This window comes from Echeneis naucrates, chromosome 6 (genome assembly GCF_900963305.1).
Source record: "Echeneis naucrates chromosome 6, fEcheNa1.1, whole genome shotgun sequence".
In the NCBI taxonomy this organism is placed as follows: Eukaryota; Metazoa; Chordata; class Actinopteri; order Carangiformes; family Echeneidae; genus Echeneis; species Echeneis naucrates.
In genome coordinates, this window is record NC_042516.1 from 2,934,504 (window position 1) to 2,958,019 (window position 23,516).

Below are 23,516 nucleotides of genomic sequence, written 5' to 3' on the forward strand. Positions count from 1 at the left end.
TGACAGAAGGAGTATTTTAAGTACATTTAAGAATTAATTGACAATTGTAAGATCCTGTGCTGGACTTTGCCTTTTCTAATTAGTTAAAAGTGCAAAGAGGAGTGGAGGTGGTGAGAGGAGAGGAAAGGATTAAAAGAGAGCTTTCCATTGGTCACATCAGCAATCTCATCTTCATCTTCTACTGCTCATCCATCGCAGGAGATGATGAAGCCAATCCCAGCGCACATTAGGCGAGGTCACATCTAACATTAGACAAATAATCAGCATCACAGCACATGAAAACACACAGGCGCAAACACACATACACAAAACTCAAGTTCAATTGAAAATTAAATAATTTATTTACCACTAGAGCACCACAACAATACTGTGTTACAATACAGCATAGTCGGTCACAATAATGCCAACATCATCTTTATCACAACAATAACAAATACAAATAAAAATAAACAGCTCTATCGCAGAGTCATGCCTCCCTCACTTCTGTTGCTCCTCACAAAGTCCACTGGCACTGAATGTCCACAGGGGTCAGGATGCCTACATTAACACTGCTATTTCATAAAAGCTTTGTGTGTGTGTGTGTGTGTGTATGTTTGCATGCATGTGTGTGTTGTGTGTGTGTTTGTCAGTTTGTTTATATGGGGTGGGGGTCAAACGAAAAAGGAAAACTAAACGTTTAAAGTAGAAAATTAAAACAGCATCAGTGCAAATGTATATTATTTCACATACAAGGATGAAAAATAAAATAACTGAAATTTGGATGTTTATGAGTCAAAATACATTTCGTGTGGGCAGCAAGATGACACAACTGCATAACAATACTAGAACACTGCTACACATCAGGAATGTTTGCTGGAGTTGTCATCTCCTCTTCATTAATACCTTAATTATAAATCCCATCTCCCTCAGCATCGCTTCACCACCACCATGATCATCATCATCTTCTTCTTCTTCCCCTGGAAAACAAACCTCAGCTGCTGTGAACTGAGGCTGAGTAAACACTGATGTATTTCCCATCCTCTGCACCCCACCTTGAATTAACTCCTCCACTCCCCGCAGACTCAGTAAAAAGATTGTCTTGGTTTATTAAGTAATTTTTAGTCTTCCATTTCCGAACCTGCAAATACATGCTCTTATGCTTTTTGCCAAAGTTAGGAAATGTTTTTGTAAAAAGTTTTTGTTAAGTACAAAATATTCTAAGTTTTACAGGTACCTCATTGTTTGGGGGGACATTACCTTTAAATGTATCATTACTTTCAACCTTTTCTTGATCAACAATAAAACATTTAACAGAAGAGTTGACACCAATCACATAGTTGGAATCAATGATTTCACTCACAAAACACTTGCAGATTATCTGAAATTTGTATGCGATTGCACTCAAAGCTGCCACTTGTTTCATTAAAAAGAATGATATTTAAATAATTTCCTGGCAAACAATCTCAAAGCTTTCTCTTAATTTTTTCACATTACAGCTTCCTTTTGTTACAAAATTTAAATCACAAAATTGAGCAAAATTTGGCAAAATCTATTTCAAGTACTGAGAATAAACTTTTAAATTAGGTTGAGTGCAATGAACAATAAAGCTTTCATAAGCACACAAACTACAGGCGATCTGTGGTTTTTTGCAAGCATAATAATGTTTTCAATTTAGGCTGTGTGAATGGTGATAATTATTGTGAATTATTTATTTATAATCAAAGAGGATTAAGGAGAAACTGATTTAGTTTTTAAAGATGCAGCCTCTCCCCTACCCTGTAACTTATTGAAATAATTAGTGAGCCTTGCATCTAAAAATCATCTGTGTGGGGATGATGTTATTGATATAATGACATGATAAAAAAAACAACAGAGTAGGTGAAACTGAGAAACAGAAGTGAGGAGAATGTTGGTTGGTTAGAGTGTAAGATGATAGAGAGAGGGTGAGGCGGGTGGCGAGGCTGTGTTAACTTCTGGACCTATTTCACATATAGACACTTATCACTTATTCTTCCAGTGTTTACCTTACATTTGTGTCTTGGTATGTGAGGTTGTGCAGGAGACAGACCTGTACAAAAGCCAGATCAGTGTGTGTGTGTGCGTGCACACGCACATGTGCATGCATTTGTGTGGTTGGGCATACTAATGCGTGGTCTGCATGTGTTGATAAAATGGCTTCTATAGGTTTCTAGCTGCATTTGCAGGACTTGACCTTCATATTGGAGAGCTGCTCTATTTTGGGGGTTTTCCCGATATAGTAGAGGATAGTGAGGGGCTCCAGGTCCTGAGAGACGCAGCAAGGCGATGCTGATGCTTCAGGGTTGATGGTGTTATACAGTCCTAACACCTGGAAGACCAGAATTCGTACCATGAAGAAAATATCAGGTCTCACAGAGTAATTAACTCTGCCCCTCACTCCCTACCTTTGAATGCTGGGTATCAGCACTCCACAGGTATGGGCACGCTCCAGCACAGAAGTTGGCCTCATATCCCTTTGGCTCGTGAATCCACTTCCATCCCAGGTCCTTCTTGAAGTCGATGAAGAGTGACCGTAAGCAGCAGTTGTCCTGAACATTTCTACATACAGAGGAGAAACACAGGTGACCCCTTGGATCTCTTAAAGGTATAAGGTTTAATCATCTTAGCTCCACTGTAAGAAACCTTGGAGTAACCTTTGACCAGGACATGTCCTTTGTCTCTCACATAAAACAAGTCAGTAGGGCAGCTTTCTTCCATCTGAGAAATATTAGGAAAATCAGAAACATCCTCTCTCAAGAGGATGCAGAAAAACTAGCCCATGCATTCGTAACTTCAAGGCTGGACTACCATAACTCATTACTATCTGGATGTCCACACAAATCTCTGAAAGGTCTTTAGTTGATTCAGAACGCTGCTGCATGAATATTAACAGGAACTAGGAAATAGGAAAAGAGATCGCATCTCTCCTGTGTTAGCGTCTCTTCATTGGCTGCCAGTAAAATCCAGAATAGAATTTAAAATCCTTCTGTTAACATATAAAGCTCTTAATGGCTAAGCTCCATCATATCTCAGAGAGCTTATAGTTCCTTATTGTCCTAGTAGGCCACTCCATTCTCTAGATGGAGGTTTACTTGTGGTTCCTAGAGTCTCCAAGAGTAAATCGGGAGGCAGATCTTTCAGTTATCTGGCTCCTCTTCTATGGAACCAACTTCTAGTATCAGTCAGAGCGGGGGCCTCTTTAGCAATTTTCAAGACCGGGCTTTTTTGTATGATATGATATATATTTTTTTTTATGAACCTTACTTTACTTTCAATACGTGCTTCTATAATTGCTCCCATTAGTTATCATTACACACTTATTCACACTTACTGCTAATATTCACCAATGCATATTTAGTGGAATGGCAATTACTCCTTACATCATTCTTATTTGCTTGTATTTTTATTGCATTTCTCTCCATCTCTCTCTCTCTCTCCCCTGATTCCCTCCACTGCCTTTTCTCTCTCTCTCTCTCAACCCATGGCGATGGCTGTCCTCCCTAAGTCTGATTTTGCCCAAGGCTTCTGCCTCTTAAAGTATGTTCTTTCTTGCCACTGTTGGAAACTGCTTGCTCATATATGGAATTGTTTTGTGTCTTTTTAATAACTCCATAAAGAGTTTTTTTTATGATTTGGCGCTGTACAAATAAATTTGATTTGTTTTCATTTAATAGAAAGCATCAACAAAACTAGTGAATTATATACAATTTCTCCCACAGTTGTCTTGAAAGAGGCCATTAGCCACAGACCGTCAAACCAAAACTGTTATTTGTGCCACGCTGTTCATTTCTGCTGTTAAGTAGTGAGTTAAGGGTATTCATTGTTGCAGCTAAACTCTTTTGATCTGTAGATGAAATGTAGGTTTCGCTCTTCACTGTTGGCTTCATATCTCAGACCCAGAGGTTGGAGGTACTAGCTGTGTTTGGATGACTGATAGATTCATCATGGAACCGAACTAGAATCAAACCTCAGCGTAAAATTGATTATTTTCTTTTGTGGCAGAGTCAGCTAAAACAGGAGAGTCTAGGTCAAAGTTGAACATAGTTTCTACCTTGACTGAGATGAATGTTCAAGTTATATCTGACCCATCTGACTTTCTCTCTGTTGTACGGTGACCGACGCTCCTACCTAACTCAAACTGTTATTTTATGACCAGAACAATTCTCTCAGTGACACAGGCGAACGTCATGACTACTTCTTTCATTTGTTTTATCCACTTCAATTAAAAAAAAAATAAATAAATAAAAAACATAAAGTACCATAACTCTCCAGAGGCTATTGGAACAAAGTAGCTTATGAATCAACAAAGAACAGGCAGGCGACCAATGGAGAGACAGTTGACAGCTCTGCAAGATGGCACATGGGACAGTATGGGTTAGCAGCCCATTTATCTTATTTGAAAAAGAACTAAAAAACCTATGGAGGGATCTACAGATAGATATCCTGGCAGTGTAGTTCCACAGCAGATTAAGTACCCCCCAGTCAGCAGATGGACTGCAGTTTGACTAGGATGTGTCATGAAACAGCCAATGGAGAGGTCGACAGTCAACTCCAAACACAAATCACCATCATCATCAGCTATGCCGTAGAGAGATTTGGCCAGATTGAGAAGGGAAACACCAAGACCACCTCATACAGCGGGAACCACAGGACCACCAACATATAGTAGCTGTGTCAGAAGCTTTGTGCCCTCAAGAACACAACAAGAAATCCACTGATGAGGAGAAACAGTCATTGGAACTGCAAAACATCCTGTGGAAGAAACTGATGGTCCTTCGAAGAGCAGAGTGGCACAGGAGGCAGGGTAGAAAAAGAACCAGGAAACAAGCAGCCTTCATTTCCAACCTCTTTGGCTTTACAAAACTATTCCTTGGAGACAGACACAGTGGTCAGTTAAGAGTTTAACAGAAGTAAATCACTTCCTCCAAGACACCTTTAGTGATCCAGTTGGAGGGGGGGCAAGATTTAAGTGCCAATTCGGCCCTAGTCAACAACATGACCCCAAAAACGTAGTTCAATCAGAAGTAACCAAATCTTAAGGAAGTTGAAGAGGTAATCTGTCAGGGTTTTAGTTTCTCTGTTATAGTTTGAGTTCTGTGGTCAGGTTTTGAGTTTGGTCTGGTTTGTGTTTCACTGTCTGGGTTTGAGTTCTGTCTAGTATGTTCGGTTTGTGTTGTCACTTCCTGTTTTATTTTCAAGTCCTGGTTCTGTCGTGTTCCTCATTCTTTACTTCCTGGTTGTTTCCTCCTGTGATTGCCTTCCCTGCCCTAATGTGGTTCACTTGTGTCTTGTCTAGTCACTGTATTTAAGTCCTGTTTTCTGGTTAGTCCTGGTGAGATCCTTGTCTCTTGTTCACATTGGCTGTGATTGTGCCTGTGTCTCTCTGTCTGTCTCTCTGTGTCCCTGATCACATGTTGTCTCTGCTTGTGTCTTTGCATATCTCTCTGCCTGACTCCTGCCTGTCCCTGCCTGTCTCTCGGCCTGTGTCTACCTGTCGCCCCTTCACCTGAGTTATTTTGCAGTATATAGTTTTGTTTTTTTTTTTATTAAAACCATTTATTTCACCTCAACCTGGTTTCATGGCTCCTGCATTTGGGACCTCATTCCCTCAACAACCACACCAACATGACATAAGGATCTGACCAGTTATGGCCCTCGCCTACTCCTTCCTCCAGCCAGCCCCTCCAGTGTCGCCGCCTCTGGAGCCCTGGCCTCCCCCTCCCACTACCCTGGAGTCCAGGCCTTCTATTCCTGAGTTTGCGGCGTTGCCTCTGTCGTTGCCTCTGCTGTTGCCTCTGCTGTTGCCTCTGCTGTTGCCTCTGCTGTTGCCTCTGCTGTTGCCTTCTATTCCTGAGTTTGGGGGCTGCCACCGCCACCGCCACCGCCTTCTGTTTCTGAGTTTGCGATGCTGCCACCACCTTCTACTCCTGAGTTCATGGCACTGCCTCTACTGCCTTCTGTTCTCCAGTTAGCGGAGCTACTGCCACTGACTTCTGATCGCGGCGCTGCTGCCTCCACCACCACCTTCTGTTCCTGCCTCATCTGGGCCGCTGCCTCTGTAGCCCTGGCCTCCTCCTCCCACTATCCTGGAGTCCTGTTCCCTGCTGTGATAGTCCTGTTCACTTGGTGATGTCGTCTCTCTGTGTCTCTGCTCGTGTCTCTCTGCCTGACTCCTGCCTGTCCCCGCCTGTCTCTCTGCCTGTGTCTACCTGTTGCCCCTTCACCTGAGTTATTTTGTAGTTTTTTTTTTTTTGTTTTTTTTTTTTTATTAAAAGCATTTATTTGACCTCAACCTGGTTTTGTGGCTTCTGCATTTGGGTCCTCATTCCCTCAACAACAACATGACATCATCAAGGCAACTCGTTCAACATCTACCCCAGGCCCAGGCCACAGTGGTCTATCCTACCTTGTAGGATCCCAGCACCTATGGAAGATCTTGAAGGTGATCTGGTGAAGAGGGAGAGTTGCTGACTAGTGGAGGTGTGCTGAGGGAGTTTGGATCCCCAAGGAGGAGAAAGAAACATCGACCAGTTCTCAACAATCTCACTGCTGAGTGTCAAAGGGAAGGTGTTTTTTATCATTGTTTCTCTGAGACTGAGGGAGTTTCTCCTCAACAGCTTCATTGACCCATTGGGGCAAAAGGGTAGGATCCCTGGATCCTATGGCTGTTTGGAGCACACAGGTGTAGTAACCTGTGTTGACCTTGGTGAGCTAAGCACGTAAAGAGCATGAGAACAGAGGCGTCCCTGTTGTATTATGGTTGGACCTGGCCAACTCTTATGGATCAATATCACACAAGCTGGTTGAGCCAGGAACCAATAAGAGCCTACATCGACAACCTCACCATCATTACAAAGTCAGTCCCAGGGTGGAGGTGGATCTTACAAGGTTTTGAGAAACTCATCCCCTGGGCCAGGATGACTTTTAAGACCTCCAAGTCACGGCCCATGGTATTGAACGGTAGGTGACAAATTCCGATTCCTAATCTCAGGAACAGTCATTCCATCCATCACAGAGCAGCCAGTCAAGAGCTTGGGTAAGATCTTTGACACAGGCTTGAAAGATACCACTGCCATCCAGAAGTCTGCTTGGCTCACCAAGGTCAACATGTCTGATCTACCTGGTAGATTTAAAGCCTGGATTTACCAGCACTCCATCTTTCCCAGAGCCTTGTGGCCTCTGCTAGCCTGCGCAGTCATAATAACAACTGTGGAGTCCCTCGAAATTAAGCTTTCTCTGGAAGTCGCTGGGCTTTCCATACAGCCTCACCAGCACAGCACTGTGTGGGACATGCAACACCTTCCAGCTACCATTTAGTGGATGCAAGGAAGAATTCATGGTGACTCGCACACGGGAAGTCATCCAGTACAGGGACTCCAGGGACATCATGTTGAGGACAGGAAGGAAGTGGAGAGCAGAGCAGGCATTGGAGGTGGCAGAGTCACACCTGTGACGAAAGGCACTGGCAATCGGTAGAGTGGCTCTGGACTGAGAGACCACCTTCTCCAGGAAGAGGCCCGACCAGGGGTGGAAGAAGAGCGAGTGAGCAGGGCAGTGGGACTCTGACAGCAGGGAGCATGGACCAGATGGGAGAGTACACTGCAGTGCAGGGTCACCTGGTCAAAGATCATGCAGGCAGATTTCTGTTGAGTCTGGTTCTTGGTGCAGGCAGTCTACGACACCTTGCAAAGCCCAGCAAACCGCCATATCTGGGGAAAGAGCGAGACCACCTCCTGCCCATTTGCTCTGGAAGAGGCTTAGATCATCTACTCAGAAGCTGCCCAAAGGCTCTCGCAGATGACTGCTATTGCTGGTGACATGACCAGGTGCTTAAGGCAATTGCTGAGAGTTTAGTATTAGCAATTACCACTGGGAAACAGGCCTATGCACCAAAGGAAGCACTCACCTTCATCAAAGCATGAGAAAAAGCCCAGACTCAGGCAACATCAACAAAAGACCTTCTCCACACAGCCTGATCTGGGAAAACAGCTGACATTCCCACAGCACATTGTGGTAATTTCAGTCCGTGCAGACATGATCATCACCTCAGAGGCCCAAAAACACCTGAACATGCTGGAACTGACAGTGCTTTGGGAAAAGTACACTGATCAGTCCAATACAATGCACAGGGGCAGAGCCATAGGGTGGAAAACATTCTATGAGCCCGTAGAAGTTGGCTTTGGAGGATTTGCAGGACCTTCTTTCTGCAAGGTTCTCACTCATTTGAGCATCACAGGAGCAGCCACAAAGAGATCCATTCAATCTGCCCATGAAGCTGCAGAAAAAGCCACTAGGTGGTTAAAGAGGGTGTGGGCGAGGGTGTATGTTGTGAGACCCGAAACACCTTATGACCCCAGTTCACACACTGATGATGCATCCCAGTGCTATCTGGAGATGTTTCTTGAATATTTGATAGTACAATGAAACCTGGATGGAACAACTCTGATGTCAGGAGGATATCCTGACATCTCCTTACAATTATGATTACAATTTGTGCGTGAGAGAGTGCGTTTCTGGACAGCAGGTCAGTACTTGGAGCAGTAGGCAGCATCCAAGGCTCTTTTGGATCTATGGTTTTTGTGCTGGGTCTGAAGCTGGGATTCCAGTCGGTATGAAGGCAGCAACATGAGGAGGAGGTGTGGCGCTCGGGTGCTGTGCCGCCGTGTCCTAAACACCTTCAGGTCACTGCCAAGAATGAAGCTGTCATCAATACCTGTGAATTTCAGAAAGAACAATAAGCTGTGTCTCAATGCTTAGTGATTCCCTGAAATAGATGTAGTTTCCTTCAAACCTCTGAGTCTAATAAATCAATAAAGCTAATTTTCAGAAAACTGTACTTTCTAAGTCTAAATATGGGACTAAACATTCAAACTCATTAAAGCTTACACATCCATTACAGAAAGTGCCTCTTTTTGGCTAGAAATTGTGGCACATAAGCCAAACAAATAAATACAGTGCATCCGGAAAGTATTCATACCACTTCACTTTTTCCCCATTTTGTTATGCTACAGCCTTATTCCAAAGGGATTAAATTCCTTTTTTCCCCTCAAAAAAAAAAAAAAAAAAAAAACCTATACAAAATACCCCATAAAGACAAAGTGAAAAAACTTTTTTATAACATTTTGCAAATTTATTAAAAATAAGACACTCAAATGTTGCATATGCATAAGTATTCACACCCTTTACTCAATACTTGGTCGAAGCACCTTTGGTCGCGATTACAGCCTCCAGTCTTCTTGTGTACGATGCAACAAGCTTGGCACACCTGGATTTGAGGAGTTTCTCCCTTTCTTCCTTGCACATCCTCTCAAGCTCAGTGAGGTTGGATGGGCAGCGTTGGTGCACAGCTACTTTCAGGTCTTTCCAAAGATGTTCAATCAGGTTCAAGTCTGGGCTCTGGCTGGGCCACTCAAGGACATTCAGAGACTTGTTCTGAAACCACTCATTTGTCTTCTTGGCCGTGTGCTTAGGGTCATTGTCATGCTGGAAGATGAAGCGTCGCCCCAGTCTAAGGTCTTGAGTGCTCTGGAGCAGGTTTTCATCAAGGATGTCAATGTACTTAGCTGAATTCATGCCCACAGCATGATGCTGCCACCACCATGCTTCACCGTAGGGATGGTATTGGCCAAGTGGTGAGCGGTGCCAGGTTTCCTCCAGACATGACGCTTGGCATTCAGGCCAAAGAGTTCAATCTTTGTTTCATCAGACCAGAGAATATTGTTTCTCCTGGTCTGTGAGTCCTTCAGGTGCTTTCTAGCAAAGCACAAGCGGGCTGTCATGTGCTTTTTACTGAGGAGTGGCTTCTGTCTGGCCACTCTACCATAAATGCCTGACTGGTGGAGTGCTATAGAGATGGCGGTCCTTAGGGTTAGGTAGGGTTCTCCCATCTCCTCTGAGGAACGCTGGAGCTCTGTCAGAGTGACCATCGGGTTCTTGGTCACCTCCCTGACCAAGGCCCTTCTCCCCCGCTTGCTCATTTTGGCTGGGCGGCCAGCTCTAGGAAGAGTCCTGGAGATTCCAAACGTCTTCCATTTCTGAATGATGGCGACCACAGATATTTTTCTGTAACCTTCCCCAGATCTGTGCCCCGATACAACCCTGTTTAGGAGGTCTACAGACAATTCTTTCGACTTCATGGCTTGGTTTGTGCTCTGACATGTTCTGTCAGCTGTGGGATCTTATATAGACAGGTGTGGCTCTCCAAATCATGTCCAATCAACTTAATTGCCACAGGTGGACTGCAATCAAGTTGGAGGAACATTTCAAGGCTGATCAGTGGAAACAGGATGCACCTGAGCTCAATTTTCAGTTTTATACCAAAGGGTGTGAATACTACATGCAACATTTGAGTGTCTTATTTTTAATAAGTAAGCAAAATGTTCTAAAAAAGTTTTTTTTCACTTTGTCATTATGGGGTATTTTGTGTAGAATTTTTGAGGGAAAAAAGGAATTTAATCAATTTTGGAATAAGGCTGTAACATAACAAAATGTGGAAAAGGTGAAGTGGTATGAATACTTTCCAGATACACTGTAGCTTAAAGATTTTCAATTTAGTGTTTTCACATTGGAGAAATGTAACATCCACATACTATGTTGGCTGCAGTCCCTGAGATGTGGGCTTGGGCTTGTTTACATCACCTACTATTTATTACTGTGGAGTCTTGTTGTTTAATAGATTTTCTTAAAATGCAGACTAACAACTAAACTATCAGAATAAAGTCACCTGCAAACCGGGCCTCCAGCTCTTCACTCTTGTTGGGAATAATGTAGTTATTTGATGGAACAAATGTGCAGCAGGGGCAATGCAGGCTGATCTTGAATCCACTGTTTCTGTCTGCAGAAAAACTAATGTCAGGTCAAGGTAATGTCACCAAGTAACATTTTGCAAGGATGAAGGAGGGAAGAAACACACGCACCTCTGTGGTTGAGCCACTCACTCACTGCCTCTGTGACATCAAATGACAGCCACTCTCCTTCCATTTGTGTCCGGACCACCTTGCTGTCAATGTACCGCTGTGTTGGAGACTTCAGGTCTTTGTGTGCTAAAATCTGTGAGCAAACCACAGTCATTAGAGGTCAGAGATAGACAGAACCAGGCTCGGTGTGGGGGGGCAGCAAGAAGGGGGGAAAGGGGAGGATGCTCAGTGCTTCCCCCAGAAGCAGCATAGTTAAGGAGTAAGTGAGATTTGACTTTTCAACTATAAGTTCTGTCATAAAGAAACGTTTTAAGCCCGGTCTTGAAAATTGCTAAAGAGGCCACCCCCCTGACTGAAACTAGAATTTGGTTCCATAGGATTAGGGTTAGAAGAGCCAGATAACTGAAAGATCTTCCTCCCGATTTACTCTTGGAGACTCTAGGAACCACAAGTAAACCTCCATCTAGAGAATGGAGTGGCCAAGCTCCATCGTATCTCAGAGAGCTCATAGTTCCTTACTGTCCTAGCAGGCCACTCCGCTCTCTAGATGGAGGTTTACTTGTGGTTCCTAGAGTCTCCAAGAGTAAATCTGGAGGCAGATCGTTCAGTTATCAGGCTCCTCTTCTATGGAACCAACTCCCAGCAGGGGGGCGGACTCTTTAGTAACTTTCAAGACCAGGCTTAAAACTTTCCTGTATGACAGAGCGTACAGTTAAAAAGTCCTCTACTCTTTAGGTATGCTGCTATAGGCCTAGGCTGCTGGGGGAAGGACTGAGCTTCTCTCTCTCTCTCTCTCTCTCTCTCTCTCTCTCTCTCGCTCTCTGTCTCTCCCTGTCACCCTCTCTCCCTCTTTCTCTCTAACTCCCTCCTTGCATGCGCTGATAAAAACCATCAAGTTTCCCACCAGTTTCACCCAGTTCTAAGCATTTATACTGCATTTACTAACCATGTTCTGCCAAAGTCTCTGTCTCTCCCAGTTCCTCTCCTCTCTCTCCCTGTCCTCATCCTGCAGGTGGTGACTCATCTCCATCCCATGTTCCTGCAACACCTGCTGGTCCCATATAGCATGAATTCTGTATTACAGCTCAACTCCATGAACTTCATGCAACAACATGTTCCTGCCTACACCCCCCCCCCTGCAATGCCTGCCTGCCTGTCTCTCTCTCTCTCTCTCTCTCTCTCTCTCAACCCAACCGGTTGAGGCAGATGGCCGCCCCCCCTGAGCCTGGTTCTGCTCGAGGTTTCTGCCTCTTAAAGGAAGTTTTTCCTTGCCACTGTTGCCAAGTGCTTGCTCATCGGGGGATCTGTTGGGTCTCTTTAAATAAATTTATAAAGAGTTTGGTCTAGACCTGCTCTATATGTAAAGTGCCTTGATGTAACTTTGTTATGATTTGGCGCTATACAAATAAATCTGATTTGATTTGATTTGATTTGATACTAGGACAATAAGGAACTATGAGCTCTCTGAGATATTATGGAGCTTAGCCATTAAGAGCTTTATATGTTAACAGAAGGTTTTTAAATTCTATTCTGGATTTTACTGGCAGCCAATGAAGAGATGCTAACACAGGAGAGATGCAATCTCTTTTCCTAGTTCCTGTTAATACTCGTGTAGCAGCATTCTGAATCAACTGAAGGCCTTTCAGAGATTTGTTTGGACATCCAGATAGTGACATAATAATGAGTTACAGTAGTCCAGTCTAGAAGTTATGAATGCATGGTCTAATTTTTCTGCATCCTCTTGAAGTTTCTGATTTTCCTAATGTTTCTCAGGTGGAAGAAAGCTGCCCTACTGACTTGTTTTATGTGAGGGACAAAGGACATGTCCTGGTCAAAGGTTACTCCAAGGTTTCTTACAGTGAAGTTGGAGGCCAAAATAATGCCATCCAGACTGATTAGATGATTTTGATAGGGGTTCTCTGCTTAGGGCTGAGTATAATAACTTCAACTTTGTCAGAATTTAGAAGTAAAAAGTTACAGGTCATCCAGACTTTTATGTCTTCAAGACATGTCTGCAGTCTGACTATCTGATTAACTTTATTTGGCTTCATTGATGAATGCAGCTGAGAATCGTCTGCACAACAGTGAAAATTGATGCTGTGCTTCCTGATCATTTTGCCTAAAAGAAGCAGATATAAGTTGAAAAGGATTGGTCCAAGTATTGAGCCCTGTGGAACTATATAGTTTTCAAAAGTGTGTGAGGAGGAGCTATTGTTAACATGAACAGACTGATGTCTGTCCGATAAATAGAATTTGAACCATCTTAGTGCAGTTCCTTTCATTCCATTTTCATGTTCCAGTCTCTGTAATAAAATATTATGATCAATGGTGTCAAATGCAGGACTGAGATCTAAGAGGAGAAGTATGGAGGCTGATCCACTGTCTGAAGCCATTAGATTATTATTGGAAATTTTAACCAGCAATATTTCTGTGCTGTGAACTCTAAATCCTGACTGAAACTCTTTGAGCAAGCCAATCCTATGCAGATGGTCATGTAATTGTTTTGCAACAGCTTTTCTGATGATTTTAGAAATGAATGGAAGGTTCCATACGGGTCTATAATTGGCCAAAACTGGATCAAGATTAATTTTTTTACGTTGAGGTTTGATAACTGCAGTCTGAGGTACATAACCCAAAGATGAGATCAAATTAATCAGATATAAAATGAACGGATCAATTAAGAAAGAAAATCTCTTTAAAGAGGCTAGTTGGTACTGGGTCTAAAAGACAGGTTGATGGTCTGGATGATGAGACTATAGAAGCTAAGATGAGATGAGATGAGAATGATTCCAGATGTAAAATAGGCATTGCAGTTGATTCAGGAGCTGCTGAATTCAGTAGAAGATTATTGTCTAGTGTAGGTAAGAGCTGATGAATTCTTTCTCTGGTTGTTATAATTTTATCTGTCAAAAAGTACATAAAATCATCACTGCTGAGAGCTAAGGGGATCACTCGGGGATCACTCGTCCAATTGACCTATGACTCTCTGTCAGCCTGGCTACAGTGCTGAAGAGAAACCTGGGGTTGTTCCTGTTTTCTTCTATTAGTGCTGAGTAATATGAGCTTTTACCATTGTGGAGAGCTTTTTTTTTTTATGTTTTTAAGCTTCCTTTCCAGGCGCTGTGAGACTCTTCCGAGTTACTGGAACGCCATTTTCTTTCTAATTTCCATGACATCTGCTTTAAGGTACAAATTTGAGAATCACAGAGCCAGCCTCCTCTGTTTTATTACTTTCTTTTTTAGAGGGGTAGCATTATCAAGATTTGAACACAGTGTGGCTATAGTGCTAATCACAAGGTCATCAACCTGTGTATGGGAGAAATCCTCAATTGAATTTAGACATGGCATTGTGGCAAATGATGGCCGAATATTCTCTTTAAATTTAAAATTTAAATTTAAATTTCGGTAACACACCAGTGACCGGAAATGTCACAACATGCTTACCGCAGTGATGAGGCACTCAAACTGCAGCTTCAGCTATTTTTACATACTGGTGATTTTTACCAATTCATATTTAGTGTTATTAGTCATTACTATTTACATTATGTGAATATTTTGTTTCTAATTTATATGCTCTCCTTCTCTATCCCTCCCTCTCTCTTTCTCTCTCTACCCTCCTTTGGTCTCTAAGCCCAACCATTCAAGGATCTTGGCTCCACCCACCCTGAGTCTGGTTCTGTCTGAGGTTTCTGCCTCTTAAAGGAAGTTTTTCCTTGCCACTGGCACCAAGTGCTTGCTCATGGAGAGATTTGTTGGGTCTTAATAATTCTGTAAATACTTTGGTCTAGATCTGCTCTATATACAGTGGCTTGGAGTGGCTTTGTTATGATTTGGCACTATATAAATAATATAGATTTAAGAGATTCAGGTTTAATTCAAGTATGAGCAGATTCTCCCACAACCTGTATTTTTAGCTTGATTTACTGTTGTGACTGAGCTTTACAACGTATCTCTACAAAACTCATGTCCTGCTATTTATGCAAAAGGTCACTGTCTAATTTCAACAGTTATACAACTAGTGTTGTTATTGTGACAAGTTTAAGTCAGTAAACTATGATCACATGAACATATTTTAGACTGTCATTATGAAAAGTTTTATCATGCTGAGAATATGGTGCAGCCTCGGACAAACCCGTCAATACCATTGTGTGGTAGGTTGTACAGTAATTACTCTGACATTATGAAACAGGGCAGTGTGGCATTATAACTGTCCTTTTTATGTGCAGAAGCATCAATGGTAAGGAAACATCAGAGTAATTAATAAATGAAAATCTATTTGTTAGTTCATGTTTGATGTTTGTAAATCAACTAATACACCTTAAATGTATGTGACATATTCATTTGCTTTTATCTCTCTTAATGACAGACACTTCAACAATGATCTGATCTTTGAGCCATTTGAAAATAAAAAATTTCCACCAGGTATTGTGTGAGAAAGCTTTATTTTTTTGGTCCCTGGCAGCACATGTCTGGTGGTAACAGTGTGGTGTGATTTTGAAACTACTGTTTTCAGTTCAGTGTATGATGACAGGATTAAATACAGGCAGCGGTAGGTGGGCCCGAGAGGAAGATAAACCGTTGTAGAGACATGACCTGAATTTAAAAAAATACCAGAAATCAAAGACTGTAAATCAGGACTTCAGCTGGATAATATCTTGGTCTTTTTTCTCCATGTATTAGCAAAATATATGCGCTGTAGTCAGAACATAGTATCAATAGATATATCCACACAGAAGGCATCCAAGCATGTCTGGCAGCTGCATCAGAGAACAATGAGCTGAGATTGAACAACCCCCTGTTTTCACTCTGATGGATTGATCAGGTCTAGGAGTATCAGTGAGAATATGACCTGATGCTGGACAGACTTGTTATTCTGCTGTCCCCAGGAGTGTTTGTGTTGGCCCAACTATACCTAGTGTGTAAACCACTACTCTGCTATTTCCATTCACATCTCCTCCTAGAGCTGCTATGGGAAGCTTTAAGGTGAGACACAAACAAAAACTCAATCACTCTTAAATGTGGATATAAGTCCTTATCCATTTGAACTTAACACAAAACACTGACTTTTTCTGTTAGTGTAGTTTAAAAAACATTTGTGTCAGTAAGACAGATGATGAAATCATTCAGTTATATCATCTATATAGTAGTGGTATTTCACAGTGTGGGGATTCGATATGATGATATGATGCTTTGACGTTATATGTCAAAGAAAAAGAACAGATCCTTAAACATTCTCCTTTGGGAATTAGAGGTTCTGTGTCTTCATTTGGTGCTCAAACTTCAAAAGGCCTGTCAAAGGGTTGTCATTAGTTGGGGTTGTCCCCCCGCCTAAAAAACTGATGAAAAACATGTAACTAGCTCTCACTCTAAACTGACTAAAATGAAGGCAGGATGTAAAAAACTCCAGAAGAAAATATACTGTAATTTCTGGACTACTTTTTTCACATGCTTTCACATGCAGTTTAAACAACGATATGGCTAATTTATTAATTTTTACGGGTAACGATGTTCATGCCACCAATGCATTTAGCGTCACATCAGACCAATGAAATTGGTCATAGAGGACCAATGAAATTGTTAATTAATTAAACACACCCACACTAAATTCTTCAGATCAGTCATTTATTTTGCGCTTCATGCACCCACCCTTATCATGGAAAACACATGAAGCAATGCATATGATGCAACTTCAAGTTAAAGTCGAACGATCTGGCGAAAACTTTCTGTGTAACATATTTCCTGCCATATGCCATTTCCTCCCATATTTCCGACACCTGTGGCTTATAAACAAGTGCGTCCTATATATGTACAAAATAGTTTTTCTCTTTAAATTTAGCAGGTGTGGCTTATATTCAGGTGCGCTCTATAGTCCGGAAATTAAGGTAAGCTTCTATTGCATCTGACATTTGTAACTGTACAGTACGTGGTACTGTAGGATGGGCCTTCCATTTGTGACAGCCTTTTCAAAGCTACTATATGTGTGAGATTGCCTGTTTACCATGCAGAAGCCAGAAGGTGCACCACATCTCTGCATACACGTTAAGGCCTTGGATGACACAAATGAGTATTGTAGTCCTGTATTCGAAGTGTGGTGGCTGGGTAATTCTGGGACAAGAAAATTGAGTGTATGTTCCTGGTCCTTTCCCGACATAAGAGAAAGACCAGGATATAAGGATATGATGGGATGAGCTGATTTAATTTGACTTTCATTGGATAATAAAATATAATTAAGTTGAATTGAATAACATTTATCTTAATTAATTATTCAGTACAGTAACTGTTGGAAAGTAAGGGGTCGTGTACCTGGTAGAGCTCAATTCTCTGCTCGGAAACCCGTGCTCTAGGGTTCTGGAGACGAAAGATCCTGAGCTCAGCCTTAACCAGGTTGGATGCATTCTTCTCCATGGATGACACATCAAAGGTCAACCGCCTGAAGTAAGGGTTGAAGTGTGTTGGCGAGATGACATCTACAGAGAAGGAGACTTTGTGTTAAACTTTTAAAGATTTCTTACCTTCTATGCAGTTTCAAAGCTGACACCGTCACATATTATAGCTCCAAAATGCTGACAAAAATATGATGACATCACTTTGATATCATTGGGTTTACTTTGTGCTCCATGTGACCCATAAACAGATAATACAGTGCCTTTCCTTTGTGCCTGCCCTAACCTTAGACAGAACACACAATAGGTGACACAGTCATACATAGTAGAAGCAGCACAACTCCTCTGGATGTGTTTGAATGACACTCAAAGTGGAATTCATGTGTGTGGTGGAGAAATGTGATTACATATGACCAATATGTGTGTGTATATGCTCATTCATCCAGGTCATAGTCATATCCGGCAAGCAATTGAATTGCAACTGGACTTCAGACTTCGGTTTGTCAAAGATGTTTTGCCTCTTATCCAAGGGGCTTTATCAGCTCATAATGCATCAGTCTGACTAGTCTTCACTTATCTGACAAAACAGTGGAATTGGCCCCAGGTATTTAACCTCTGTGGGAGTGTTCACAAAGCTTCTTGTGACAATAGCCCATTAGTGGAGTTTCACTGACCACTGTTAGTCATGTGAGGCCTCCAGTGAATGGCCATTGTTAGGAGTCATGTGAGCCCATTGGAAAACGATAGTAGTTATGGTTGTTGGCATTACATGAGGTCAGTTTTGGGCAACCGTTTTTTGGAGCCTGCCAGCTCTCCACAGTTGCATGACAGGCATGTCAATTTCAAGTTTGGTTTGGTTTCTGCTGTTAAACACATTGCTCTCGTATGTTTCGTTTAGTCTTGGTGTACAGAACTGTTCGAATTTACTCAGTACTGTGTTACAATTCTTTTGTTCGTCTTCCTTCAGCTGGAAGCTGTTGAAGACATCTATAGCTTTGGGTCCCGCGACGATCAGGAGGGCAATTTTTTGCATGCTGTCCTTCTCCATTGCCCCATCGCAGTTAGGTAGGGTGTGAATCGTTGTTTAAAATGTCTCCACTGGTGTTCAATGTTACCAGTTATTTTCAGCTCGGTGGGAAGTTTTAGCTGCTCTATTTTCATCCAATCTAGCCATCAAGGCTCACATGGTTGCTGCACTGCTTGGCAGTCCGTGTCAGCTTCTCAGGTGCTCCGGCTAGCTAAGATGCTGTTGCTGCTCTCTTGCCCCACGCTTCACAGGTGTTCAGATGAGGCCAGGTCCATGTACTCCTGGTACCATGTATTATTTCCATGTGATAGAATGAAAAGACTACCAGTATTCAATTTTACATGGTTCTTTATTGGCTTCCAAGCTCATGGCCAACAGATCATGGATTCCCGCTTTCAGTACTTTATTCTAGCGCATGCGCTCTGCTCGCCTGCCTAGTGAACTCAAATCATGTGACACTGAAAATTCTGTAATATGCCACGCTGCGTTTTTAATTCTCCTGGCTATGGTTGACAAGGCAGCATTGTAGATGGAAGTTAGGTGGTGTCAAAGACCCCCTCACCTATTTAGAGAGGGTTTCTCCACTTTTACTCCTCTTTCGAAACCACCTTTGTCCAGGTTTTTAACATTGCTGACCTCAAAGGAGTGTGCCTTTTCCGACAGCTGAAACTGGACCTTACACCACAAGGAAAATGCACAGTGGGTTCCTCCTAGCGACTGCCGTTCACTGGAGGCCTTACATGACTGACAATGGTCAATGAAACTCCACTAACGGGCTATTGTCACAAGGGGCTTTGTGAAGACTCCCACAGAGGTTAAATACCTGGGTCCAACTCCACTGTTTTGTCACACTAATATAAAACTAATAATAAACCAATAGGTCAGACAGATGCATTACAAACTGATGAAGCCCCTTGGATAAGATGCGAAACGTCTTTGACAAACCTAAGTCCTAAGTCCAGTTGCATTTGATTGTTGAACAATTGTTGGCTGTACATATGAGCAGTGTTTGACATTCGCACAGCTTGGAAAGTTAAAGTCCTGGAGGTCTGGTGGCTGTAATAAAAGGCATGGACACAGTGGACTGTTTACAACACAGCAAACACACACACACCCACATTCACAAGCACTCACACACTTTCAAACCATTGTATTATACAGTGGTTGGGGCAGTCTTGTTACTTTTTGTGTTACCTGTTCAGGCCCCTGTTGTGTACCTAACAAGATGTGTGGTGTGTAAGTCAGTGACTGAAGGAAACACCCTTTCAGTAGCTGATTGAAATCTACAGAGGAAGTCATTGTCTGGTTCAGATGGTTGCACATAGCTGTTAAATACCTGGTGCTGGTTGTTTCTGCTGAGGGCTCTTCAGAAAGAAAGATTCCACCGTAATTCACTTGTACTGTACTAACCAAGACAACAGGCACTGCAACACCTTTGCTCAACTCTGAAGGTATTAGCTTTGAGACTAATGTCTTTGAACTGTATTCAGAGAGTCCAGGGTCCATGAGTCAGCACATCTTGGAGGTCAGGCATCAGTGCACAGCACCAATAGCAAAATGTTTCTATTCATTTCCTCACAGCTGCTCCTAGAGGAGCAGCTGAGAGTGTGTGTTTACACTGCTACTGGGGCCAATGAATGACTCTAATGTGCTAAGGCTCAACACTGGACACATTGATGAAAAACTTTCTCTCACAGTCACACACACGCACGCACACACAGTCCTGACCCACAAACAGAGTGCTGATTTCTAAATATTTGTTATCAGCTGTGAAGACAGCATGCAGTTCAACTATGGCATGAGAAGTCTTCAGTCATACACATCCCTGTGACGACAATATCCATTATGTGGTGGTGGTGTGAGCTATCTATTACAGAGATGACTTATTGAGAATAACATTAATGCTTACACTCATGTCACACAATGAGAAATTCAAATCTTAATATTTTTAGCTGGAGGAAGCTGGAGCACCACTAAGGAAACCATGCAGGCACAGGGAGAACATGCGCCCTCCACACTTTAAGTCTTTATGGTTCAAACTTCTAGGTGTGACACTGCAGTGCTAAGAATTGCGTACCACAGTATTGCAATGGCTAAATATTTGGTTAGTTTCACTCCTTAATAAGATCATCATAATGCACATGATTAGCCTCTATCAGAGTGTCAATATAAGAACCTCAGATGGAGATGATTCCTCTGAGTCCATTTCTAAATGTACCTCTAGACCCTTATACACCAAAGGTCACAACCTTTATCTTTGTGTGTATATAAACAAAAATATACAAAAATGTGTTGCTCTCTCTCCCGCAACCAAGTGTTTAAGCTGAGATAGACAAATCAAAAATTAAATCCTGACTCCAGCTCTGGACTGATACAAGACGCTAATCTGTGAGGTGAAAACTGCAATCACTACTCATGAGAATTAATTACAGCTAATTTGTTGATTAGTAGGGGATAGATGTGATCTTTGTCTACCTCCACATAGCAGCCAGTGAACACAAAACAGCAGCTGGCTGCCATTTCTACAGCGAGGTTTGCAGGGAAATTCCAGGGGCCTCAGTAAATCCCTGTCTGCAGGCCGTGGCAAACAGTACAATCCGCCCACATCTCCACATTATCCAGACTTGACATGAAAATCAGCCACCACAACTGGCGTCGCTGTGGTCTGTGTGTGTGTGTGTGTTTGTATGCGTGTGTCACTTCATCACAGTGATCAGAATAAGACAGGGGTGAGCCCAGTGATGTCACAGCCTCATACAACAACATAGATGCTCTCCTCTTTCAGTGACGAGTTAATATCACATACATGGGGGCCAAGTCCTGCAAATCATTCACTTCATTACTCATCAATCCCATTACCTCAGATGCCACTGGCAAAACACTGGAGCTGGCGCTCTATTTCTGAATTTCAGAGAGTTGATGAGTGATGGCTAGTTGGCAATTGTTAGCATAAATAAATATTCTTTACAGGAGCTTCTAACATGTTCTGAGCAGCTACATCTTCAGACTTGAGGCTCATGTGATTTGGTATGTGAAAGTTAGCTGGTAGGCATGTTAACTTTGGTAAAAGAAGATATATGAAAGTGACAAAAGTTAACATTGGTTACCTTAAATCTTTAAATGAATAAACAAAGGAAACAGTTTAGAATAATTTCATGGCATTGCCAGTGCATGTTGTGACATGGATTTTGTGTATGCTTCTGTCTTGTTCATCCTGTTATTGTAAGGCACAGACTGACAGAATAACAATACAAAAAATAAAACACTGCTATTCAAGAAGCACCACTGACTAGTTTTTTCTTGTGCTTGCTCATTGGGAGATCTGTTGGGTCTCTTTAAAACATTTTATAAAGAGTTTGGTCTAGACCTGCTCTATATGTAAAGTACCTTGATGTAACTTTGTTATGATTTGACGCCATACAAATAAATTTTAATTTTATTTGATTAAAGGGCCTCAAACAAATTATTTGACTCATTGACTTTCAGGCAATACAGCAGCCCTACATAGGATTCAACTAAAAAGTCTTCTCTACTAATTCAATTATTTCTGGGTTATTTTATGGTTTAAAGAAACTGTTGAGTATTCTAGGATCAGACAGATGTACACAGGTGTCGAGAGATGTACCTATGTAGCTGTTTTAATTTAGAGTGAACTTTGATGATGCCTACCACAGGTCATAATCCAAGGAGAAGAGATAAATAAGAGAAAAGGAGAAAAGAGCTACTTTGTCTCAGGACTTTTACAGATGAGCTGTCGAGGTGCGGGTCATGTAACCTTATTTGAACCTCTCTTCTAACGGCCACATTTTTTCATGCAAGCAAAAATCTCAGCTCTAAAAATCTGCATGGATTCCCAGGGTCAGACTTGTTTGAAAAGGGACCAAGGAGTTCAGACCTGTTCATCACTCAAATCAGACCTGAGTGCAACCTGAGATTCACTAAGCACCTACATCTGTCACACAGCACCTTTTAATAATAAAGACACAGATTTACTATTATAAAAAAAAATCATGAAACCTGTATTTAAAGGCCAGTGAAGTTGAGTAGGTCTGTAACTTATAATAATGCAATTTTTTTCCATTTTCGTACTTGGGCCTTTCATAGCCATATGTAGTGTCTGTTATGTTATGTTTTGCATCATAACATTCTAACAGGTAGATTCATTCAAATATGTGACTTCAGTCTGTCAGGAGTTTTACTTAACTGTTTATACCACTGAGATCATAAACTGAAAAGACAAGACAGCCCCCTACAGACCCCTAACCTCAGCTGACTACAAAGTTAGAGATATGAGGTTCCAATAGCAGCTAACCAAACTCTGAACCTGGTGGAGTAGTAGTAATGTGGACTCATTTGGCCTCCACTTTACAGGCAATTTTACACCCTGTAAAGTGGAGGCCAAATGAGTCCCCATTACTACACTGGGACTGGGACCTGGAATCGGATCCAGTACTGCAACTCAGATCAGGTGGTGAAGGGTTTTTTTTACTATTTCCTATTTTATTTTCCAAACCTGACTATATTTCTGAAGTTGAGTAGGTGGCAGTAATATTTCTGCACAAGAACAGGGAATACATAAATGAAAAGATTTGCTATGAAATAATTATTCTGGGAGGAATCTGTGAATGCTTTTCCTGATGTGCTCCTGAGTGCTGGTCCTGGTTCTGACACATCCTCATTATCATCATCTTTCCTGCTCACATACACACTGTCACATTATCAGCAGTCTTGTGTTGTTTGATTTAAGTTCCCATGGACACTTTTGCTGCAAAACATGTTGATTGAACAAAATAACACACTGTAAAAGTGTAATTTGAAGATAATGTGTTTCTTAAAGGGTACCACTGGAGTGCCATGGTGTATTTGTGGATGCTTATTGTTCATTGCTTCCAAATCCCTGTTAGTGCAAGAGAATGGAAAGAGCAAATGACTGCTTGTCTGACTGGAACGAAAAATATTTGGCCTATATTTGATTATTTCTGACTTTCAGACAGGAACCAGGGAAGAGAAGGACCAGTTGAATTCATTTGCAGAGGGAAATCAGTGCAAACAGAGACACAGTGACAGAGATGAATGATACAGAAAAACAGGAAGGAACTATCGCCTGAAAAGCTAAATGTAGTCTGAAAGGTATAACTCAAGATCTAGTCCCTGCTGGTCCATGAGATCATCAATTGTCCATTAGCTCCGTTG

At 42.0% G+C, this 23,516-nt stretch overlaps 1 protein-coding gene across 1 annotated transcript in view; it reads right to left on the reverse strand.

Annotated features, from left to right (window-relative positions):
* Positions 1-323: 323 nt before the first annotated feature.
* Positions 324-23,516, reverse strand: part of tgfb2 (transforming growth factor, beta 2) — a 34,011-nt gene continuing 10,818 nt past the window's right edge. Inside the window, exons 2-7 of the mRNA XM_029504509.1 lie at positions 17,217-17,380; positions 10,914-11,046; positions 10,721-10,831; positions 8,530-8,710; positions 2,403-2,556; positions 324-2,326 (exon numbers count right to left, since the gene is read on the reverse strand). Of these exons, the coding sequence (XP_029360369.1) occupies positions 2,168-2,326; positions 2,403-2,556; positions 8,530-8,710; positions 10,721-10,831; positions 10,914-11,046; positions 17,217-17,380 (902 nt within the window). The 3' untranslated portion in view covers positions 324-2,167. The remainder of the gene's footprint in view (positions 2,327-2,402; positions 2,557-8,529; positions 8,711-10,720; positions 10,832-10,913; positions 11,047-17,216; positions 17,381-23,516) is intronic.